The 21,796-nt window shown below is 39.9% G+C and overlaps 2 protein-coding genes across 6 annotated transcripts in view; both read left to right on the forward strand.

Moving 5' to 3' along the window:
• LOC132416449 (zinc finger protein 649-like) overlaps positions 1 to 21,796 on the forward strand; it is a 64,382-nt gene that overhangs the window by 14,638 nt on the left and 27,948 nt on the right. For 2 of the 5 annotated variants that reach the window (XM_059999825.1, XM_059999826.1), the window contains exons 1-2: positions 10,451 to 10,555; positions 19,152 to 19,498. In XM_059999825.1, the coding sequence (XP_059855808.1) occupies positions 19,484 to 19,498 (15 nt within the window). In that variant the 5' untranslated portion in view covers positions 10,451 to 10,555; positions 19,152 to 19,483. Of the gene's footprint in view, positions 1 to 1,547; positions 1,689 to 1,793; positions 10,556 to 11,757; positions 11,830 to 19,151; positions 19,499 to 21,796 lie in introns of those variants that run through there. The other 3 variants (XM_059999740.2, XM_059999824.2, XM_059999738.1) reach the window with 3 other exon arrangements.
• The window catches only part of LOC132416378 (zinc finger protein 268-like), a 61,807-nt gene continuing 50,529 nt past the window's right edge, over positions 10,519 to 21,796 (forward strand). Inside the window, exons 1-2 of the mRNA XM_059999731.1 lie at positions 10,519 to 10,555; positions 11,740 to 11,829. The gene's annotated coding sequence lies outside the window, so the exon portion shown is untranslated. The remainder of the gene's footprint in view (positions 10,556 to 11,739; positions 11,830 to 21,796) is intronic.

The raw sequence follows: 21,796 nt of genomic DNA on the forward strand, positions 1-21,796 counted from the left end.
CGCTATTGTTGGCAAGTTGAGAGATTAGTATATCAGGGACAATGAAATGGGAAAAATTCCACCATGACATCCATACAGGTACAGAATAGTGAAGAAGGTGAGCATTCCCATGTCTGGTGCAGCAGATCTGCTTCTAAAAAAGACTGTGCCCCATTAACCTGTTGTGAAAGTCCATCAGGATCATCATGTCCCTTTCTGTGGGAACGTATGAGAATGTGTCACAGCTCCATGCAAGGTTAGAATGTGAGATTGGTGCTTTGGGAAAGTGAATTTGATGATGGTCCACCTAATGAAGAAGAATGGCAAGTTTTATCAACAGGATGAGCACCCAAGAGTCTGTTAGAATTTTCTTGAAATCATGACCTCTATGTCCAACATTCTGAGTTGCCTCTTTGATGTATATGTTCTAACACCCACGTCTTCTTTCTCTACCAGCATGGTTATGTTAGGGTCTCTTCACAGGGCTCTAGGAATCCCAAAACTCTATGTTGACTGACTAAAGCTTTCGTCTGTGCCTTCATCTTTTTTCAGTCTTCATGTTTCTCAGAAAGTGATCTCATACAATACTCTGACCTTAAATAATATATATTTCTTTGTTTTGGTTTTTTTTTTGTTTTTTTTTTTTTTTGGCTGCGCCGTGCAGCTTGCAGGATCTTAATTCCCCAACCAGGATTGAACCTGGGCCCATGGCAGTGAAAGTGCCGAGTCCTAATCACTGGACTGCCAGGGAAGTCCCCTTAAATAATATTTACATACTGATGTTTCCACATTGCTATTTTCAGTCAAGACCTTACTCAAGTCTTATCATCTGACTGGCTTTTCCGTGTCTGTGCTTGGATATTATCTCAAAAATGATATGTTTCAAAATGTACTTGGTTTCCCTCACATTCTGAACTTGGTTTCCCTCACATTCTGAAGTTCGGCGATATTCCTCATCTTGTTAAAAGGCACTACCCAACTACCCAATGGGTCAAGCCAAATACTCAGGCGTGCACTTTGATTCCCTCTTTTGTTACCTCTCCTCACATCAAATCCATTAGTGAGTCTTGTTTATCCTTCCTTCCAAATAAATCCTGATATCTTCCACTTCTTATTTCCTTTGCTTCTTCAAACCACTGTCACACTTGGAACTGCCTACTTTATTCCTTATCTTATTTGTTTATTGTTTCCCTTTCCACCCATAGAATATGGCTTCAGTGAAAGTAAAGAATTTTTACCCTGACGGCTGTTACCTTTTGGGTTGTTTGGTGTTTTATATTACTGTGTTTTTAACAATTTCCAAGAGACAGGAGTTAGTGTTTAATGGATACAGAGTTTTTCAGTTGGGGAAGATGAAAAAGAACTAGAGATGAATGGTCGTGATGGTTGTACAACAATGTGATGGTACTTAATGCCACATAAATATACACTTAAAAATGGTAAAATTTATCTTATATATATTTAACAACAATTGTGAAAAGTTTTTTTTTTAAAAAAAGATAAGGTACTTTTATACTTGGGATTTCTTTTATATTTGATATCATAGGTTTTCCATTAAAGAGCCAACTCACTCCAAGGTATTTTTTTTAAGTGTTTATTGAATTTGTTGCAATATTGCTTCTGTTTTATGTTTTGGTTTTATGGCCATGAGGCATGCGGGATCCCAGCTCCCCAAAAAGGCACCGAACCTGCACCCTCTGCATTGGAAGGTGAAGTCTTAACCACTGGACCACCAGGGAAGTCCCCCAAGGTATTTTTGAAGCAGTTTTATTCCATGTGATACTCATGGAAGGGTTAATTGTTCTCTTTCCTAGAAATTGATAAAGTGGATGATCATATGCAGCCACACTGGCAAAACCAAAGTATACTGAAGATGTTGGAACAGTGTTATGAACAGAATGCATTTGAGAATATTATTTATCAGAGCAAAAGTTGTTTTCCTTTGAGGCCAAATCATGATGTATTTGATTTACATGGGAAAACTATGAAATCATATTTAGATTTAATCAACCTGAGTACAAGCTGCAAAAAAATAGAGTCTGCTGAGTTTAATGGAGATGGGAGATCCTTTCTCCATGTTGATCATGAGCAAACTCATACTGAAATTAAACATCGGGACATACACAAAATAGAGAACACCCACGAATGTACTGAATGTGGGAAAGCCTTCCTCAAGAAGTCTTGGCTCAATGAACATAAGAGAATTCATACAGGAAAGAAACCCCACAGATGTAGTGTCTGTGGGAAAACCTTCTCCAAGAAGTTCAAGCTCACTGAACATCAGCGAACTCACAAAGGAGAGAAACCCCATGAGTGCCGTGAATGTGGAAAAGCCTTCCTCAGGAAATTTCAGCTTACTGAACATCAGAAGACTCATACAGGAAATAAACCCCATGTATGCAGTGTATGTGCGAAAGCATTCTACAGAAAGTTCAAGCTAACTGAACACCAGAGAACTCATACAGGAGAGAAACCCTATGAATGTCCTGAATGTGGCAAAGCCTTCTTTAGGAAGGCAGAGCTCGTTATACATCAGAGAAACAAAAGAGGAGAAAAACCCCATGTATGCAATGAGTGTGGGAAAGGTTTCTCCAGAAAATCACAGCTCATTCTGCACCAGAAAATTCATACAGGAGAGAAATCTTATATATGCAATGAATGTGGAAAAGGTTTCATACAGAAGGGCAATCTTATTATACATCAACGAACTCACACTGGAGAGAAACCCTATGGATGCACTGAATGTGGTAAGGCCTTCAGCCAGAAGGCATGCCTCATAGCACATCAGCGATTTCATACAGGAAAGACTCCCTTTGTATGTACTGACTGTGGAAAATCTTGTTCACAGAAATCAGGACTCATTAAACATCAGAGAATTCACACAGGAGAGAAACCCTATGCATGCAGTGACTGTGGGAAAGCCTTCACTACAAAGACAATGCTCATTGTCCATCAAAGAACTCACACGGGAGAGAGGCCCTATGGATGCAATGAGTGTGGGAAAGCTTTCTCCCACATGTCATGCTTGGTTAAACATAAGAGGACACACACAAGAGAGAAACAAGTAGATTCAGTGAAGGTGGAATATCCTTCCACAAAGGGTCACAGCTTATTAGATACTAGTGAACTCATGCAGGGGGAAAACACTGTTAATATGGTGACTGTGCAGATGCCTTCTGCAACCCCTCAGACATCATTAAACATCAGTGGGCTCCTAGCAGATAGGAATGTAGTCCTTATGGAACAGCCAGAGGCCAGAGGTGCACCCTCAGGAGATAACAGAGAGTTTGTGCAGGAGAGAAACTTCATGAATGCAATGAATGTGGTTATGCCTTCAGTGGTCAATTATATCTTATTTTATGTCACAAAAAACACATAGGAAAAAACTGGTACATTCTATTTGGAAAAGCCTTGAGCAATAATGTATAGCTGATTATATGGTTATGTATAAAAAGCAAACCTATGAAGGCAGAGGTTAGGAAAGCTGTGTTTTGGAAGACAGATCCTATTATCAGTGATTACCAAGGTCATCAGTGAGCTTATAGTGTGTAAAAATATGAGAGTGGTAAAGTCCTTCCCTCAATAGGTGTCATTACATACTGGAGAGAAATTTGGAAGGCAGTGAATGTGGCAGGGTTTTCTGCCCCATCCATTAGCTGATGAAATCATATACAAATAAAACACTGTGAACACACTAATTGTTGAATATCTTACTAAAGTTCTTGTGAAGCAAAGCCTGTGAAAATGAGAAACATTCGAGAGCTTTATGTACCAATTCCCACTTCATAATACATTACACAATATACCTGATGTATATTTTTGGACAGGAAACCTTGAACAATATTCCTAGTTACTATGCTTATGATTCCATAATTTTAAGGAGAAAGACAGTCTACCCCACATCACTGGTTAAGGTTATCATGTTATACTCATTTCTCCTAATTGTGGATTCTTTTTCTTTTTTTAAAAAAAAAATACCTTCAACGCCCACCCAATATATGATTAGCTGCTGCATTTCTTAGGCTCTAAATTTATTTAAATATTATTTCAGACAACTGAATTCCCTCACAACAGAAATGAATGTTAAATTCATAAATATAACTTAATGTCCTTGAATGAGCTTAAGTTCAATTTATAAATAAGACTAAGCATTATACCATAAAGGTCACTATAAATGTGATTTTTAAAATTTTCTGGACTTGAAAAGGTAGTGAAATCAGGTTTGCAAAATGAACTGAAAGCCCAAGGACAATTAGTAATTTAAACCTATAAATTAACTAACAAAATACATTCCAACATAACTCTTGGTAGTTTTCCTGAAAACATGAAAATAAAATGGGCAATTTGAACACAAATTAAGATGACTCTTCTTGCTTCCATCCTAGCTCTCTTCTCTGACTATCCAAATTATTCTCAGAATCCTGGGAATATGAAAATCTAAACTGGATAACTATTCAGCTGCATTCTTCCCTCTGGAGATAGCTCCCTGCCCAACCCTTCCCTTTGCCTCATTGATGGAATGGATATAGATGTCAGGAAGAATGTTGGGGTGGTTCCATTTCCTCTCAACTAAGGGACTCTCGAGTCTTACATGTTTGAGTGTCACATGAGGAAGAGAAAAGTAGATCATAATAGAATCAACTGTGACCTGGTATCATACTTCACAGAGCTGGATCGACTGAATCAGATTGGGAATAGGTCAAGGAGCTCTGGAAGTGTGGGCTCAATCTGGTTCTAGACTGGAATACTATAAGCCTTTAACCAATCTGGCAAATACTTTCAGAATCTCTATAATTACTGAGCTGTAGCCAGGAGTAATGTCAGTAGGGACTGGCATAAAACTGATGTAGCATTAAGGTTCAGACCAAGTCTACTGCTGGAAAACTGGGATTTGAGGAAGAGCATGAGGTCAGGTCCCTTAGGGAGAAGCTAGGAGTGGAGGCATGTAAGTAGATGAGGTATCTTAATGGCATTGTAAATGATTTTTAAAAAACACATGATGTAAAAACTTAGAATTACTTGAAGAGAACATCTCAATTGTTTTCTTAAGGATTTTAATGTGGAATATATGAGGATCTTAGATCATGTATAAACATTGCTATATCAGTTTCAATACAAAGCAGAAATATAACAAATATCAAATATCATCTTCCTGAGTTTGTGCTCAAATATAAGGTCTTGAATGTAAGTTATAGTCTGTAAAATTTAGACTGTAAGCTTCATGAAGAAGTAACAAGTACTTCTACTGTTTAGGGACCTTCTGTTAACCCCTATATTACCAGATGTCTAGAATGTCTGACAGAGTAGGCACTCATTGTTAATTGGCTGAGTCTCATCCAATAAGCAATCTGGTCTTGCTCAACTGAGATCTAAAGTAGGATCAGAAAGGACCAAACTGTTTCCAAGTACCTTTAATGTATCTCAAAACAAACCTCAAGAATATTTATAGGAGTGCAAACATATTAATTAACAATGTTTGTCATCCAACCAAAAATTACCAAGCATGCACAAAAGCCAGAAAGTGTGACCAATATTGAGAAAAACCAATCAGAAGTGACCGGAAACTGACGATGCTAGATTGAGCAAACAAGGACAGTATGATAACTGTATAAAAATTTATAACTGTATTCCATTGGATCAAAAAGTCAGAGAAGTGATTAACATGTTAATTATAACAATGTGTAATGGGGTTTAAAAACATTTTATATGTTACATGTTCATATTTTATAAGCCCTCCCATAATATTGTTTCTTCATTCACTATCTTGAGAAGAGAGTGGAGGGCAGTTTGAGAGATTTCCACCTGGTGTTCCTCACAATGATACCTCTTACCCCATTGACTGAGAACTCAAGGCTTTTCTCTTTTTAATAAAAGCTTTTATTAGCTTTTGTTCTCTTTGTACGTGAGTTTCTTTTGCCTTGTCATCAACTTCACTGGTCTTTTCTTTTGCATACCCTAATAGGTTAAAAAACTGCTCATGCTTTTTAAGACCCCCCCAGCACAGCCCCTTGTATCATTTTGGATAGTTTCTATTGCTGTGTCTTCAAGTTAACTAATCTTTTCTTATGCCATGTCTAATTGCCATTAATTCCATCAGTGTACGTTTTCTTTCAAATTGTAGTTTTTAATCTCTAGAAATTTGACTTGGGACTTTCTTTTTATATCTTTCACATCTCTATTTAACATGGTTTACTTTTAACCTATTCGTCACTTAATATTTAAAGTGGTTTTCTAGAAGGTAACATATAGTTAGGCCTTGCTTTTTTATCGAGTTGACAATATGTCTTTTTATTGGGGTGTTTAAATCATTTATGTTTAATGTGAGAATGTAGTTAGGTTGAGACTAAAAATGTACAATTTGCTATTCATCCCACCTATTTTTTTTTTAATTTATATTTTTGGCTTGTGCTGGGTCTTCGTTGCTGTGTGTGGGCTTCCTCTAGTTGCAGCAAGCGGGGGCTACTCTTTGTTGTGGTGCACAGGCTTCTCATTATGGTGGCCTCTCCTGTTGCAGAGCACAGGCTCCTGGCACACAGGCCTCAGTAGTTGTGAAACGCAGGCTCAGTAGCTGTGGTGCACGGGCTTAGTTGCTCCGCAGCATGTGGGATCTTCCTGGGCCAGGGCTCAAACCCGTGTACCCTGCATTGGCAGGCAGATTCTTAACCACTGTGCTACCAGGGAAGCCCCCATCTATTCTTTGCTCCCCTTTTCCTACCATCTTTTGGAGTAACTGAGTATGTCTTATGATTATTTATCTTCTTTGTTGGCTTATTTTATTTATTTATTTATTTATCTATTTATTTATTTATTTATGGCTGCACCATGCACGGCTTGTGGGATCTTAGTTTCCCGACCAGAGATTGAACCCTGGGCCCCCAGCAGTGGAAGCACGGAGTCTAACTGCTAGACCACCAGGGAATTCCCCATAATTTTGTTATTTAAGTGGTTCCTTTAGTTTACAGCATGTATCATTAACTTGTCAGTATGAGTATTATTATATATACCTCTTCGTGTATAGTGACAGAATCTTATAATAGTATACTTCCATTTTCTGTAGCCAGATTAGCTTCATTGAAGAGACTGTCTTCTGGATGCTTCTGGGTTATGTATTTAGGGGATGGGTAAGCTGGTTTTACATGATAAATCTACATTAGCATTCCTAACTCCATATACTTTTGGATACTTTACAGAATATGGAACAAGGAATTTCTGGCATTTAAACTTTAATGTAGTTCACCTTTAAGTCAAGTTTCAGTCAACCAACCAAGCAAACTGTTAGAGCCATTCTCACTGAGCTCACACATAAAAGCCAGAATCAATTCATAGTAAGCCCATATTAAATTTGCTTGATCCAAAATCATATTCCTTCCACCATGACCCCACAAATGTTTCCCAGGTTTCTACTGAACACATTAAGCAACATTTTAAAAAGATAAATACTTCATGACTACATTGGGTTTATCCAAAGAATGCAAAGTCGGTTAAAAGTTGTCTAATTTTATAAACAATGTAATTCACCACTGTATTAGACTGCTCTTGTTGTCATAACAAAATACCAGAGTAGGTGGCTTAAACAACAGAAATTAATTTTCTCATAGTTCCAGAGGCTAGAAGTCCAAGATCTAGGTTCCAGCAGATATAGTTTCTGGTGAGACACTGCTTTCTGGTTTCTCTTCTTATAAATAAGGACACTAAACTTCCTGGAGCCCCACACTTACAACCTCATTTAACCTTAATTACTTACCTTAGGAGCCACATCTCTGATTAAAGCCACACTGGGTCTTAGGGCTTCAATATGTGAATCTGAGGAGACACAAACATTCAGTCCATAATATTCCTCCACTGGTCCTGTCCCCTCCATTTCATGTCCCTCTTGCATGCAAAATACATACATTCCATCCCAACAGCCCCAAAAGTCTTAACTCATTCCAACGTTAACTCTAAAATCTATATCCAGGCCTTCTCTGGTGGCGCAGTGGTCGAAATCTGCCTGCCAGTGCAGGGGACATGGGTTCGATCCCTGGGATGGGAAGATCCCACATGCCGTGGAGCAACTAAGCCCATCAGCGCAACTACTGAAGCCGTGCGCCTAGAGCCCATGCTCTGCAACAAAAGAAACCACAGCAATGAGAAACCCATGCACTGCAACAAAGAGTAGCCCCCAGTCGCCACAACTAGAGAAAGCCCACACAGCAACGAAAACCCAATGCAGCCAAAATAAAATAAAATACAATGTTAAAAAAAAAAAAAGTCTATATCCGAAGTCTCATCTAAGTCAGATATGTGTAAGACTTGAGGTACAATTCACCGTGAGGCAAAACTCCTCTCCAGCTTTGGACCCCTGAAAACAGGTAAGTTATGTGCTTCCAAAATACAATGGTGGGACAGAGGTGGGATAGATATTCCCATTCTAAGAGAGATAAATAGTAAGGAAAAAAGGGGTGACATGTCCCACGCAAATCCAAAACCTAGAGAAAAAAATTCCATTAGATCTTAAGGCTTCAGACTAAAGTCTTTTGTTCAATGCTCTACCCTCCAGGAATTTTAGGTCACAGTTGTAGGTGGGAATCATAACACTCGCTACAATGAGGAAATAAAACCAAGTAACTTTACTTTTCCATTCTGCACACCAGTAGTGAGACAGGCTGGAATCTGGGACACTTTGCTGCAGTGCTTGCACCTGGACAAAAGTCTCCTCCCGCAACAGAATACAATGAAACTACAATAGAAGGGACTAAAAATAACTGCTGTGCATACACAGTTGGGGCCAATTATGAACAAGATACAAGACCAAAATCCAACTGCCACTTCTGAGGTACTGAGAGCAAAAGCCAGGGTCCTGTGCTTAATCCCTGCACACAGCCCTACAGGGGATGGGCAGACTACCTAAACCACCCTCCTGCCCCACCCCTAGACCTGCGCCCTACCCTCATCCCATTTAAGGGACCAACTCCCCACCCCCCTACCCCCAGCAAGAAAGGGAACCTGTTACTTGTTTTCTCTCTCTCCTGCTGCAGCACCAGTCACAATAAAGCCTTGCCTGAGTTTCTTATCTGGCCTGTTACCAATTTCTATTGATTAAAGAGTCCAAGAACCCTGGTCTGTAACAGTACAATGTACAGCTCCACGAAAAAAAAAGTGTTATTTTTGTCTGCTTTTATACCTTTCATATTTCCAGCACCCAGACCTCTGTTTGCCACACAGTACGCATTTTATAAACATCTGCTGGGTCAATAAATGAATGATTAACCTCTTTACTTCGAAGGTTCTCTGAGCCAGGTTGTACAATTATAGGGAGTGGGGGTTAATCAGTTGGGCTGCAATACTTAACAGAATCACTTCCCTTTGTCAGAGCTTTTTTTAAAAAAAATAAATTTATTTATTTAATTTTATTTTTGGCTGCATTGTATCTTCGTTGCTGCGCGCAGGTTTTTTCTAATTGCGGCGGGGGGGGGTACTATTCGTTGCGGTGCGGGGGCTTCTCTTGCTGCAAAGCACGGGCTCTAGGTGCCCAGGCTTCAGTAGTTGTGCCACACGGGCTCAGCAGTTGTGGCTGCCGGGCGCAGGCTCAGTAGTTGTGGCACACTGGCTTAGCTGCTCTGCGGCATGTGGGTTCTTCCTGGACCAGGGCTCGAACCGGTGTCCCCTGCATTGGCAGGTGGATTCTTAACCACTGCGCCATCAGGGAAGTCCCTTTCTCAGAACTTTTGCTTTAAAGTATTTCCCATCTTTGTGGAAGCCATGGCTCTTCCCACCGTGGTTGGGGGAACCACGCTTCTTCGCAGCCTCAGCCCCTTTTGCCAGCCCCTGATGCCGTGTTCCCCATTTCCCTCCACACCAGTCAGAACAAGAGCTGTATAATCCTGCGCTTTACCCACTCTCAGACCAATGCCCTCCTCAGCGGTTCTCTAAACCCTACAATGGCCTTAAATGCAGCTTCCTCCAACACCCCCTCCACCCAGCATTCCACTAGCCGGTTCTCCTTCAATTGTTGCTAGGCTTGGCTTGAGTCCCTCCCCCCGCCCCTAAATTTCTTTGAGATGGTTGTGCTTGTTAGCTTCTCTTTATCCTTTAAATAAAAGTGCCTTCATGTCCGCGACCATCTCTGCGCTCCCTGCAGAGATCCGGGCAGGCTTGACTTTCTGAGAAGCTAAGCTTTTGTGCAGCGCCCCTGGCGAATGCTGCAAAGTCGGGGCCCAACGGATCAAGTGACCTGGAAAGGGGGTGAAATAGGTCGTTTTCAACTGCTTCTCACCGTTTTTGACCTTCCCGCGGAATGCAGGAAAAGGAAGACCTCCCCCGTCGTTCGGCAGTGCGTGGGAAGATGGCGGCTCCCGGTAAAGACCCTCGAAACCGGCGCGGAAATATTGCGTCATAGAAGGACCAGGAGGAGCCAGATTCCGGGGGGGTCTCTGGAACTGCGGTTTTTGGACCTCGTCGGCCACCATCCTTTCAGCTTCAGAGGGTCGTGTCCGCCGCGTGGGTTGGTCGCCGGGCTGCAGACATTGAGGCAAAGTGTTTAGAACAGCGGTAGCGTGATTTGCCTCCAACGGTGAAGACGGGGTTCATCCATCAGGTCAGTGTCCGGTTCTGGGCGTGTCTCGGGGCCAGGGAGAGCGCGTTGGGGTGTTTTGCTGTTTTTGTTCCAAACGACGTAGAGGTCGGTCTCGGGGGGAAGCGAGTGGTGATCCTCGCTGGGGTGTTGTGTGTTAGCGGATCAGTCGGGGAATCCGTGTTGAGAGTTCCCCATGGAAAGGGAGGTCACGGGGTTCCGTGTTGCGACGAGAACTTAGGAGGTTCTTTGGAGAGTAGCGTTTGGGGTGGCTGAGCTTGGGGGGATTGGGAGTCGTATCTGTGTTGGGGACAGCGTTTGGGGAGCTTATCGCATATTTAATTTAGAAATGGGGTTTCTGGTCTTCTTGCGTCCATGTTTACTGTATATTCCTATTGAAAATAGGTTTTCGGGTTCATCCCGACCCAAGTAATGACATTCTCATCCTCCTAAATACGCCTCCAGAAAACAACTCTTGTTTAAATTTAGTATATCTCATTTTTAGCGTTGGGATCAGCTGTGTAGGTATTGGTATAATTTTATATATTTTTATCTAACTTCCTGTCATAACCATTTCCATATTACAAACTCTTTGGACGTTTTCTTCTTTCTTTTCTTTTGAAAAAACTGTTCCAGGGCTTCCCTGGTGGCGCAGTGGTTGAGAGTCCGCCTGCCGATTCAGGGGACACGGGTTCGTGCCCCGGTCCGGGAGGATCCCACGTGCTCACGAGCGGCTGGGCTCTTGAGCCATGGCCGCTGAGCCTGCGCGTCCGGAGCTTGTGCTCCGCAACGGGAGAGGCCACAACAGTGAGAGGCCCACGTACCGCAAAAACAAAAACAAAAACTGTTCCAGTTATGTTCCATCACCTGGGTGTTTTGGTTGAGGTAGAACTGATGTAGATCTAGGTACTACCCTTTCAGGAACACGTGATGGATTTCCTCTAACTCAAGTTTTTTTGTTTTTTCTTTGACCAGCTGTGATTTTTTTTGTATGTGTCTTGGACATGTTTTATTATGTTTATTTGTAAGTAGTTTACACTTTTGTTGTAACTGTAAATGGTGTCATTTTTTCCCCGTATGACCCCGCTCCCTCTTTTTTGTTTCTTTTATGTAATCTACAAAAAATTAAAAAGATATGCTGATTTTGTCACCTGATTCCACTCATGTTGTTACTGAGAGCTTCAAATTGATTACTTCATCTTTTCTAGTTGAGCATTTTTGTCATCTGCAAATAATGTTGGCCAGGTAGAAAGTGATGGGACTGGAGTAAGAAGAACCTGCTTCTGCCTCTGACCTGGGTAGGTTAATCACTGAGTTAAGCTTCATCTGTTGTGAAGAAAGTTGTCATGGTTCCCACTTCATAGCTGTTAGAAAGATTAAATGAGCAAAAGTTCTTTAAGTACAAAGTGTAGTGCCTGGCACATGGTATAGTCTGGATACATAAATGGTACCTGCACTTTATCAAGTTATTATTCTTTCTCCAGGGCTTCCCCACCCCCAGCTTTATTGAGATGTAATTGACATAAAACATTCTATAAGTTTAAAGGTGTACAACGTGTTGATTTGATACACTTATATATTGCAAAACAAACCACCATAAGTTAGCTAACATCTGCATCATGTCACATAATTAGCATTTCTTTTTCGTGGTGAGAACATTAAGGATCTACTTTTTTTAAAAACAACTTTCAAGTATATAATACAGTATTATTAACTGTAATCACTATGCTGTATATTAGATTCTCCTCAAAGGCTTTTTAATTTTATTTTCATTCATAATTTCTTTCTCTTTAAAATTTTCTTTGATTTATGTTGCTAGATTTCCCAATATCTTATATTCCTAGAAGAAACCGTACTTGTTCATAATGATTTGTTTTTTTAACATGGGGCTGGATTCTATTTGTTAATATTTTATTTAATATTTTTGCATCTAGAAATAAAAAGATGTTTTGGATTTGCTTCAAAAATAATGTGTGTGGTGGGAAATAATCCAGTGGTTGTGGGGAAGTGAGTGGTGGTGTAGATAAAAAGAATTAGATTTGAGTTGATAATTATTGAAGTCACATGATGGATGCGTGGAGTTTGATTATACTGTTCTTTGTTTGGTTTCTTTTTTTGTATATGACGTTTAATTATACTGTTCCATCTTTTGCTTGAAATTTAAAAAAAATTTTGTGAAAATTTATAGGTGAAACTGATCTGTACTTTCCTTTAAAAGTTTTTTTCAAGTATAATGAGAAAAATTAAAGAATAGAATATTACAGCACCTTAGAAGCCCCCACCTCATCCTTATCTCCTCCCTCCTCTCCAGAGGCAATTATTATCCTAAAAACATCATATTAAATAGCCTGATTGTTAACTTTATATGAGTAGAATCATACAGTACATGTTCTTTTGTGTCTGGCTTCCTTTGTTCAGTATTTTGTTGTGAAATTCATCTAAGTTATTGCATATAGCAGTAGATTGTTTCTTTCTATTGCTGTATAGTATTCCGTTCTATGACTATACCCCAGTTTATTTATCCACTCTGCTATTCATAGACATTTGGCTTGTTACTGGCTCGTGGCTATTATGAATAATGCTTATGTGAACATTTTTGTACATGTATTTTGGTGCTGTTGGATATGTACTTAGTAGAATTCCTGAAGTATAAGGTATGCTAGATACAAGGAGAAATGACAAATGCTCAGTCGTAACAGGTACATATTAATATACCTGTCTCAGTAACAGAGACCAAGGAGACAAAAATCCAGAAGGCTATAGATTAATGGGCCAGCAAACTTTCTCTGTAAGACAGTAAATATTTTAAGCTCTACAAGCCCAGTGATCTCTGTCTGTACCTATGCAACTCCGCCACCATAACATGAAAGGAGCTTTTGAGAATACATAAAAAAATGGGTGTGCCTGTGTTCTAAGAAAACATTATTTACAAAAACAGGTCACCAGCCCACCAGTGCTGACCCCTAAAAGATTAGAATAACGTGATTAAAAAACTGACCAATATAAAACTCTCCACTCAACAGTTTTTCTCAAACGCACATAGAACATTTCTAAAAAGTTACTGTATGGTGGGCCATAAAGCAAGTCTAAACAAATTTCAAAGGATTGAAATCATACAGAATATTTTCTTTAACTGCAGTGGAATTAAGCTCTAAAGCAATACCAAAACAACACCTAGAATTTCCCCATTTGTTTGGCAAGTATGCCATAACCCATCTAAATCATCCACGAATCAAAAATAATTACAGTGGAAATGTCTGAAATTGCATTTTTAAAATTGAGATATAGTTGAGTGAATTGCATTTTAATAATAATTCTACATGTCAGTTCTTGTTGAATTCAACTAAAGGAGTCAGTGGAGGGAATTTATAGCCTCAAATACATATGTTAGAAAAGAAGGAAGGATGAAAATCAATGAATAAACATCTATCTCTATAGGTCTCTTTCTTCTAATCTATCAATTAGTATTTTGAAATGCCTGCTTCATACAATTAGTTGAGAAACTTTTCATCGTTTTCTGTGATGTGTGAGAGTTTACATAATATTGGCATCATGTGTACTGTACAGATTAGGTAGAACTCATAAAGCCCTAATGACTTTTTTCTTCTTTTTTTCATGGAAACTCACAGTAGAGAGAATAGTATAATATGTACCCATCACTCGGCTTCAGCGTGGCCAATCATGCTCATCTGTGCTGCCACCACTTTTGTTTTTCCTTTGGAGCGTTTCCTAGCAAATCCAAGGTTTCATGTCCTTAAACTTGTAAATCTTCCAGTATGCATCTCTAACTTGTAAGGTCATTAAAAAATTTTATAACCAGAGGTTGTTTTTAAATGTATCAAAGTTAATAACAATTCTTTTATTTCATCAAATATCCAGTCCATATTCAGTGTTTTTATGATCATCTCAAAGTTGTCATTTAACATTGGATTATTTGCATCATGATCCAAGTAATGTACGTGTGTTACGTTTGCTTCTTATATCTCTTAGGTCCCTTTTATTTTATCTTATTTTATTTTAAACTTACTTTATTGAAGTATAGTTGATTTACAACGTTGTGTTAATTTCTGCTGTCTAGCAAAGTGATTCAGTTATATGTATATATATTCTTTTTCATGTTCCTTTCCATTATGTTTTATTACAGGATATTGAATACAGTTCCCTGTGCTATACAGTAGGAGCTTGTTGTTTATCCATTAGATCCCTTTTATTCTATAACAGTCCCTCTTCCATTTTTTATTTTGTCCTCATGTCTCAATATGTTGTGCTAAGAAGCATACAGCATCATTAATGAAGGATTCTTGCCTAAAAAGTTAAATATAGAAATAATCAAACCTCTAATTTAACTACCCAGTTTATAGGAAAAATTGAGAGTAGGGGAGGTGAGGAAGGATAAGGAAGCAATCAGCCAAATCCAAAGGGTAGTATATCCTATGGGACAAATGACTTGTTCCCTTCTGCCTTCCCTCCATTCCTTCCAAAGCATATATGGTTATTGATTTATAATGACTTGGCAACATCTTTACTTTTATTTCAAGTGGGGATGTTTTTAATTTAAAATTTTTAAATTTAAATTTTTTATTTCAATTTAAAATATTTTGTGCTCATTGAAAAAGATGTAAAATTCACATCCTAATCTATTGGACCAACCATAATAATTTTTTATATAATTTTTAAAATTTTATTTATTTATTTTTGACTGCGTTGGGTCTTTGTTGCTGCGCGCGGGCTTTCTCTAGTTGTGGCGAACGGGAGCTACTCTTCATTGCGGTGCGCAGGCTTCTCGTTTGATGGCTTCTCTTGTTGTGGAGCATGGGCTCTAGGCTTGTGGGCTTCAGAAGTTGTGGTGCACGGGCTCAGTAGTCGTAGCATGCGGGCTCTAGAGCACAGGCTCAGTAGTTGTGGCACACGGGCTTAGTTGCTCCGTGGCATGTGGGATCTTCCCGGACCAGGGATCAAACCCATGTCCCCTGCATTGGCAGGCGGATTCTTAACCACTGAGCCACCAGGGCAGCCCCTACCATAATAATTTTAACATTATTATATTTCCTTTTGTGAAATACAGAATCATATGATACATAATGGGTAGAAATGTGCTTTGTTCACTGAGTTGTATATTATGGACATTTTTAATTTCGGGAAGTATGTTAAAATTTTAAATTATTACAGAGTTTTCCATTAGTTGGATTGTAACTATTCATTCAATTAATCGTCTCTCAGTGGACCTTACATATGTTTTGCGAACCTTACATATATGTTTGCTCACTTTGCCACTGTTTTCTTTGCATAAATTCCCCAAAACTGAATGTTGGATCAGAAGCGATTTTATTTTGAAAATGTTCAGTATATAATGTGGGAATATCCCCCAGTAATATTCTATCATATAATACTTACAGTATTTATCTAAAGGAGTGTTATCATTTTTCATGTCAGTTTCAAGCACTAACTAAACTCTTATTTTTTATTACTGTCCATTTCAATTACTTGGGTTTTCTGGGTCTATAGTAATATTGTGCAGAAGGTTATGTAACTCTTGTTTTCTACTATTAACAATTGCTATTTGATTCTTTTTTCTAATTGCATTTGGAAGCATGGTCGGACCAGTGATGAATGAAAACAGTGATTCTTGCACCCCCTCTGAGGAATGCTTACAAAGTGTCACTGGCTCTCAGTTGAGCATATAAAGTGTTTAATGTTTGCTTTGTTTTTGTTTTGCTTTAAATCTTTTTCCTTTTTTCTTCTTTAAGTTTGGAAAGAAATAAAGCGTTACATGTACGATTAAAATGTCAACTACAGGTCCCAACTCCATTCCTTTCTCTTCCTCCCTAGATGTAACCACTAACTTGGAATTTTACATTATGATTATTTTTGGACTTTTAAGTGTGTGTGTATATACAAACAATATATAATATTTTTGTGTGTTTTACAAGTTTACATAAGTTATGTTATACTTTATATATCCTTTTACCAGAGATTTTGTTCATTATTGTTTTTTTTTATCAGTGAGTTGGTTTTTTTTTTTCACAGTGTTACTGACACCAAATGTGCCTGACTTTTCCCCCACACCGGCCAGTTCTCCAACTCCCTGGATGTCCTACTGGGTGTCCTACAGTTCACCTCAGTTCTGGCACTACCAGGATTCAGCAGAGACCTCCTCCGCCACAGGTTAAGGGTTCAGTCCCACACGACCGCCCCCACTTCAGATGTCAGTTGCAAGTCCCAGGGTGCCACCAGTAATTCTGGCCAGCTGGCTATAAGTTGGAGGTTTCCATGCCTCCCGCTCCAGTTCAGTAATTTACCAGAACAGCTCACAGAACTCAGGAAGACACTTTACTATTACCAGTTAAGGATATTACCAGATAAAGGATACAGAAGAACAGCCAGATGAAGAGGTACACAGGGCAAGGTCCAGATGAGTCCTGATCATAGGAGCTTCTGGCTCCATGGACTTGGGTTGACCACCCTCCAGGCACCTCAGAATGTTCAGCACTGCAGAAGCTCTCCAAACCCTGTGGTTTAAGAATTTTAATGGAGGTTCCATTACATAGGCGTGCTTGATTAAATCATTGGTCATTGACTGTTAGGCTCGATCTCCAGTCCCTCTCCCTTCCCCAGAGGGCCAGTGATGGGGCTCAATATTTCAACCCTTTAATCATGCCTTGGTCATTCTGGGCGCCAGCCACTATAATCTCATTAGCATACAAAAGATATTCTTGTAACTGCAGAGATTCCAAGGGTTTTAGGACCTGTGTGCCAGGAACCCAGGACAAAGGCCGGCTATATTTCCCCAGGCTATCTATTGGACCCCAGCGAGTCTAAGGAAAGTAGCCACTCCATTCCAAGCCTATTATGGGTTTGTAGCAAAAGCAGTACCAAATTTAATGAACTGTTTTTTTCAATACCATTTAGACTTCTTCCCCCTAACGTATTATTTATTGGCTACTCTTGGCTGCCAACCTGACATCCCTGCCCTCTTTGTTAAGAAAATGCCTATTTTATTTCAGTAACCATCCACCTGGGAACTTGACCTTAACCTCAGTTTGGTAGGAAATGCAGATTAGTCTTACCAATGGGGGTAGTTCCATTGCTATTCTCAGTTTCACTGATGTGTTCCAGGCATGAGCATTTGGTGCAGCTCTGATCTGCTGGGTGTGAGGGAAAGTCAGGCAAGGAGCTTCTGGGAATCGTTGGGTCCTTCATCCTCCCACAGTAGAGATCTCAGTTCCAACCCATTCCAGCCTAACCACCTCTTCCTACCTCTCTCCTATCCATAAGGAGTTCTGCACTTGAGATGTGTACCATCTCTTTTTGGGCTGCACTGCAGGGACGCTAGACTGAAGGGCTGGGGCTGGGACAGAGTGGTCTCAGGATTGGAGATGGGGGTGGTGTGCATGTTCACCAGTATGTTTACCAGTAATTGGTCAGAGAATGGGCAGAGACGTGCTCTCTGGATGTGGAGGATTCAGGAGAGCTCAAGAGAGTCTTTAAGAATAATTTGCTGCCTCATGGGATGGAAGCAAAATTCAAATTGACCTTATGGTGTTCGTGTCCTCAGAGTGTGAGTTTCTTTTGTTTTCTTTCTTTTTTTTTTTTTCCTGCATGTGGGACTTAGTTCCCCAACCAAGGATTGAACCAGAGGCACGGATGGGGCTTCCTTTGCATTCCTTGTGTGGAGGGAGCTGTCTGGATGTGCACAGGGAATATGACAAGAGCTGATTCCAAAGGCCCTGTTTTTGCAACTGTGACTGTATGGCCCCCTCACAGTATGATACACCAGGGAAGTTTAGTTCTTAAAGTGCCTGAGAAAGAGAACAAGTTTGTATTGTGAGGCTGTTGGAAGAGGGAAGTGTCATAATGGAGAGGCGCAGATATGAACGCAGATTCCCACATTGCTCCTGAGGAAGGGTGTTAACTTGGGCAACACGCTTCACCTGACCAAGCTTCAACTTACTGGTGTTTAAAATTGGAGATAATAATGAAGACCTTACAGAACAGTGTTGAGGATTACATAAGATACGGCTTGTGATCTGTTAAGTACATTGATCTTTAAACTGGGATAATTGCCTCAGTACAGTAAACAGAAAATTTAGATGTATGTGGGCTCAGGTGGTTTTAAGTCAGTTTCCAGAGCCACCTTTTTTTAAAATTTTTTTTTGAAGTATAGTTGTTTTACAATATTGTGTTAATTTCAGCTGTACAGCAAAGTGATCCAGCCATACATATATATACATTCCATTTTTTTGTATTCTTTTCCAGTATGGTTTATCATAGGATATTGAATATATTTCCCTGTGCTATACAGTAGGACCTTGTTGTTTATAGAGCCACCATTTTTGTACTTTATCTTTTCTGAAATGGACCTATATGACAAGACCATGAGCTGGTTTTTGTTTCCCATCTCCTCTTCCACATTCACTCTCTTCCAACTTTACAAAAATAAAAGGCATTCCTCTCGCCCATTCCATATCTTCCTGTGAGGCACAGCCCCATGATGTAAAAGCTTTCAGAAGGTTAAAGAGACATGAAATATTGGGGCCTTCTCTTAGTGTGAGTCCACATAGCAAGGGAGAGAGAGCTGTGGTCCCAGGCTCAATCATTGAATTTGCTCTTGAGTTCACAGGTTCTAGTAATAGAAGAAGAAGAAGGAATATTTCACTAATAGAAGAAGAAGAAGGTTCCAGGCTTGGGAGATCATCATTTCTGGCAGCAGCCTGACCTGAGATCTCTGACCACAACTTCCAGGCAGGCCCACAGAGACAGAAGACAGAACACCAGAACACACCCTAGAGTTACATGCCTTTTTTTTTTTTTTTGGCCGAGCCGCTCGGCTTGTGGGATCTTAGTTCCCCGACAAGGGATTGAACTCACACCCTCGGCAGTGAAAACGCAAGAGTCCTAACCCCTGGACTGCCGGGGAATTCCCGACACACCCTTTCTTAAGAACTGGAGAAGATGATCAATGTCCAGGTGAGGTTTGTTTTATTGATTTTTATCCTTTGTTTCCCGGTGGACTTGTAGATGCCTCTAAAAAAGTCTGGTGAAATGAGAACAGTATATGTTGATAAAAATCAGGATCTGTTGGAAAATAAATTTAGCCTGTAATCTTAAAATCAAGGCAAGTTCAGAAGCAAGATATGAGGGCTCTAGGTTTGTACAAAGTCCTTAATGTTGGAGCATAGGTAGGTGACTGTGTAAGACCCTCGGGTTGCCTTAGTTTTGAACTTGAGTCTACTTTTCTTGGCAGCCATTATAACAGGAAAAATGTGAAACGTTACATGATTTGCATTGTCTGTGAGGAGAAGGCACACCAGTTCTTTAGGGGAAGTACACATTTCACCACTCTTCAATCTTTTTTTTTTTAATAAATAAATTTATTTATTTATTTATTTTTGGCTGCATTGGGTCTTTGTTGCTACGCACAGGCTTTCTCCAGTTGCAGCGAGCGGGGTCTACTCTTCATTGTGGTGCGTGGGCTTCTCATTGTGGTGGCTTCTCGTTGCAGAGCACGGGCTCTAGGTGTGTGGGTTTCAGTAGTTGTGGCATGTGGGCTCAGTAGTTGTGGCTCATGTGCTATAGAGCGCAGGCTCAGTAGTTGTGATGCACAGGCTTATTTGCTCCATGGCATGTGGGATCTTCCCAGACCAGGGATCAAACCTGTGTCCCCTGCATTGACAGACGGATTCTTAACCACTGCACCACCAGCGAAGTCCGCTCTTCAATCTTAAGAAATTTCTTTTGCTAGCTCTTCAGAGACGTTTTGTGATAGACAGAATTCTCATTATCAGTTTTGTAATAAAGGCCTAAGATGTTTCCTCTGGCTTTTTCTTAATCGTGCTCCTCGGACTAGGCATGCCAGAGCAGAATTGAATTGGACAAAATTCTTCTAAAGCAATGTGCCTTGACAATAGAGCCTTCTAATAGTCTGGCTTTACCCAGGAATAAAGCCTGGATTATCCAATAGAATTAATGGGCTGCTTGGCCTTTGAGTTGTCCTCCATGAAGAAGAATTCTCTCAACCAGATTTTTGTTATTGATTTGGCAGGAGACAGCTGACAGTTCCATTCTTTGCGAGCAGCTTGGTGTAACAGATATTGACAAAAATTCTCCCTTTATTTCTTCTTAACCCTAGGTTCAAAAAATGAAGTCAGAGTCAATTATTCTTGGTTTGGTCTTTGTATTTTAATTATTCAAATGATACATGGCTACATTTGCATGCAAGAGATTCAAGCACACAGAGGTACCTGCACCAAAAGAGAATATCCCGTTTTACCTTTTCTTGCCAAACTCCCAACCCAAAGGTTAACAAATATTAATAGTTTGGGTCTCCCACCAGTGTCTTTCTATAATTGATGTGTGGTAAAATATATCTATATTTACATTTACATTAATAGAAGAAGAAGAAGGAACATTTCAGTAATAGAAGAAGGTTCCAGGCTTGGGAGATCATCATTTCTGGCAGCAGCCTGAAATGTGTCTTTATACATATATAGCTGAATATATTATTAAGATTTTTCACATGTCTGGGATCATACTGTATATACTATTTGGGGACTTGATTTTTTTCATTGAAGGTCATTGATACCAGTATATTTAAAACTACCTCATTGAGGACTTACCTGGTGGCACAGTGGTTAAGAATCCACCTGCCAGTGGAGGGGAGACGGGTTTGATCCCTGGTCCGGGAAGATCCCACATGCTGCAGAGCAGCTAAGCCCGTGTGCCACAACTACTGAGCCCACGTGCCACAACTACTGAAGCCTGCATGCCTACAGCCCGTGCTCCACAACAAGAGAAGCAACTGCAATGTGAAGCACGTGCACCACAGCGAAGAGTAGCCCCCACTCACCACAACTAGAGAAAGCCTGCGTGCAGCAATGAAGGCACAACAAGCCAAAAATGAATAAATTGAATAAATAAATTAAAAAATAAAAATGAAAAATAAGTCTACCTCATTGATTTTCATGTTTGCATAGTATTTCATAGCATGGAGGTATAGCGTACCCTGTCTGCCTCTGATGGATATCTAAATTATTGATAGATTTTTCATACTTATAAACAAAGACATTCTTACTGCACAGTGTTTTTTATTTCTATGAAAATATTATTTTAGTACTTTTTTAGGCTGGAAAGGACTAACTTGTAGAATTCCATGGGGCAGTGGTTTGAATGTTTGTGTTCCCCCCAAAATCATATGTTGAAATCTTAAACCCCCAAAGATGATGGTATTAGGAGGTGGCACCTTTGGGAGGTGTGTAGGTTATGAGG

The sequence above is a fragment of the Delphinus delphis genome, chromosome 20 (genome assembly GCF_949987515.2).
Source record: "Delphinus delphis chromosome 20, mDelDel1.2, whole genome shotgun sequence".
Lineage (NCBI taxonomy): Eukaryota > Metazoa > Chordata > Mammalia > Artiodactyla > Delphinidae > Delphinus > Delphinus delphis.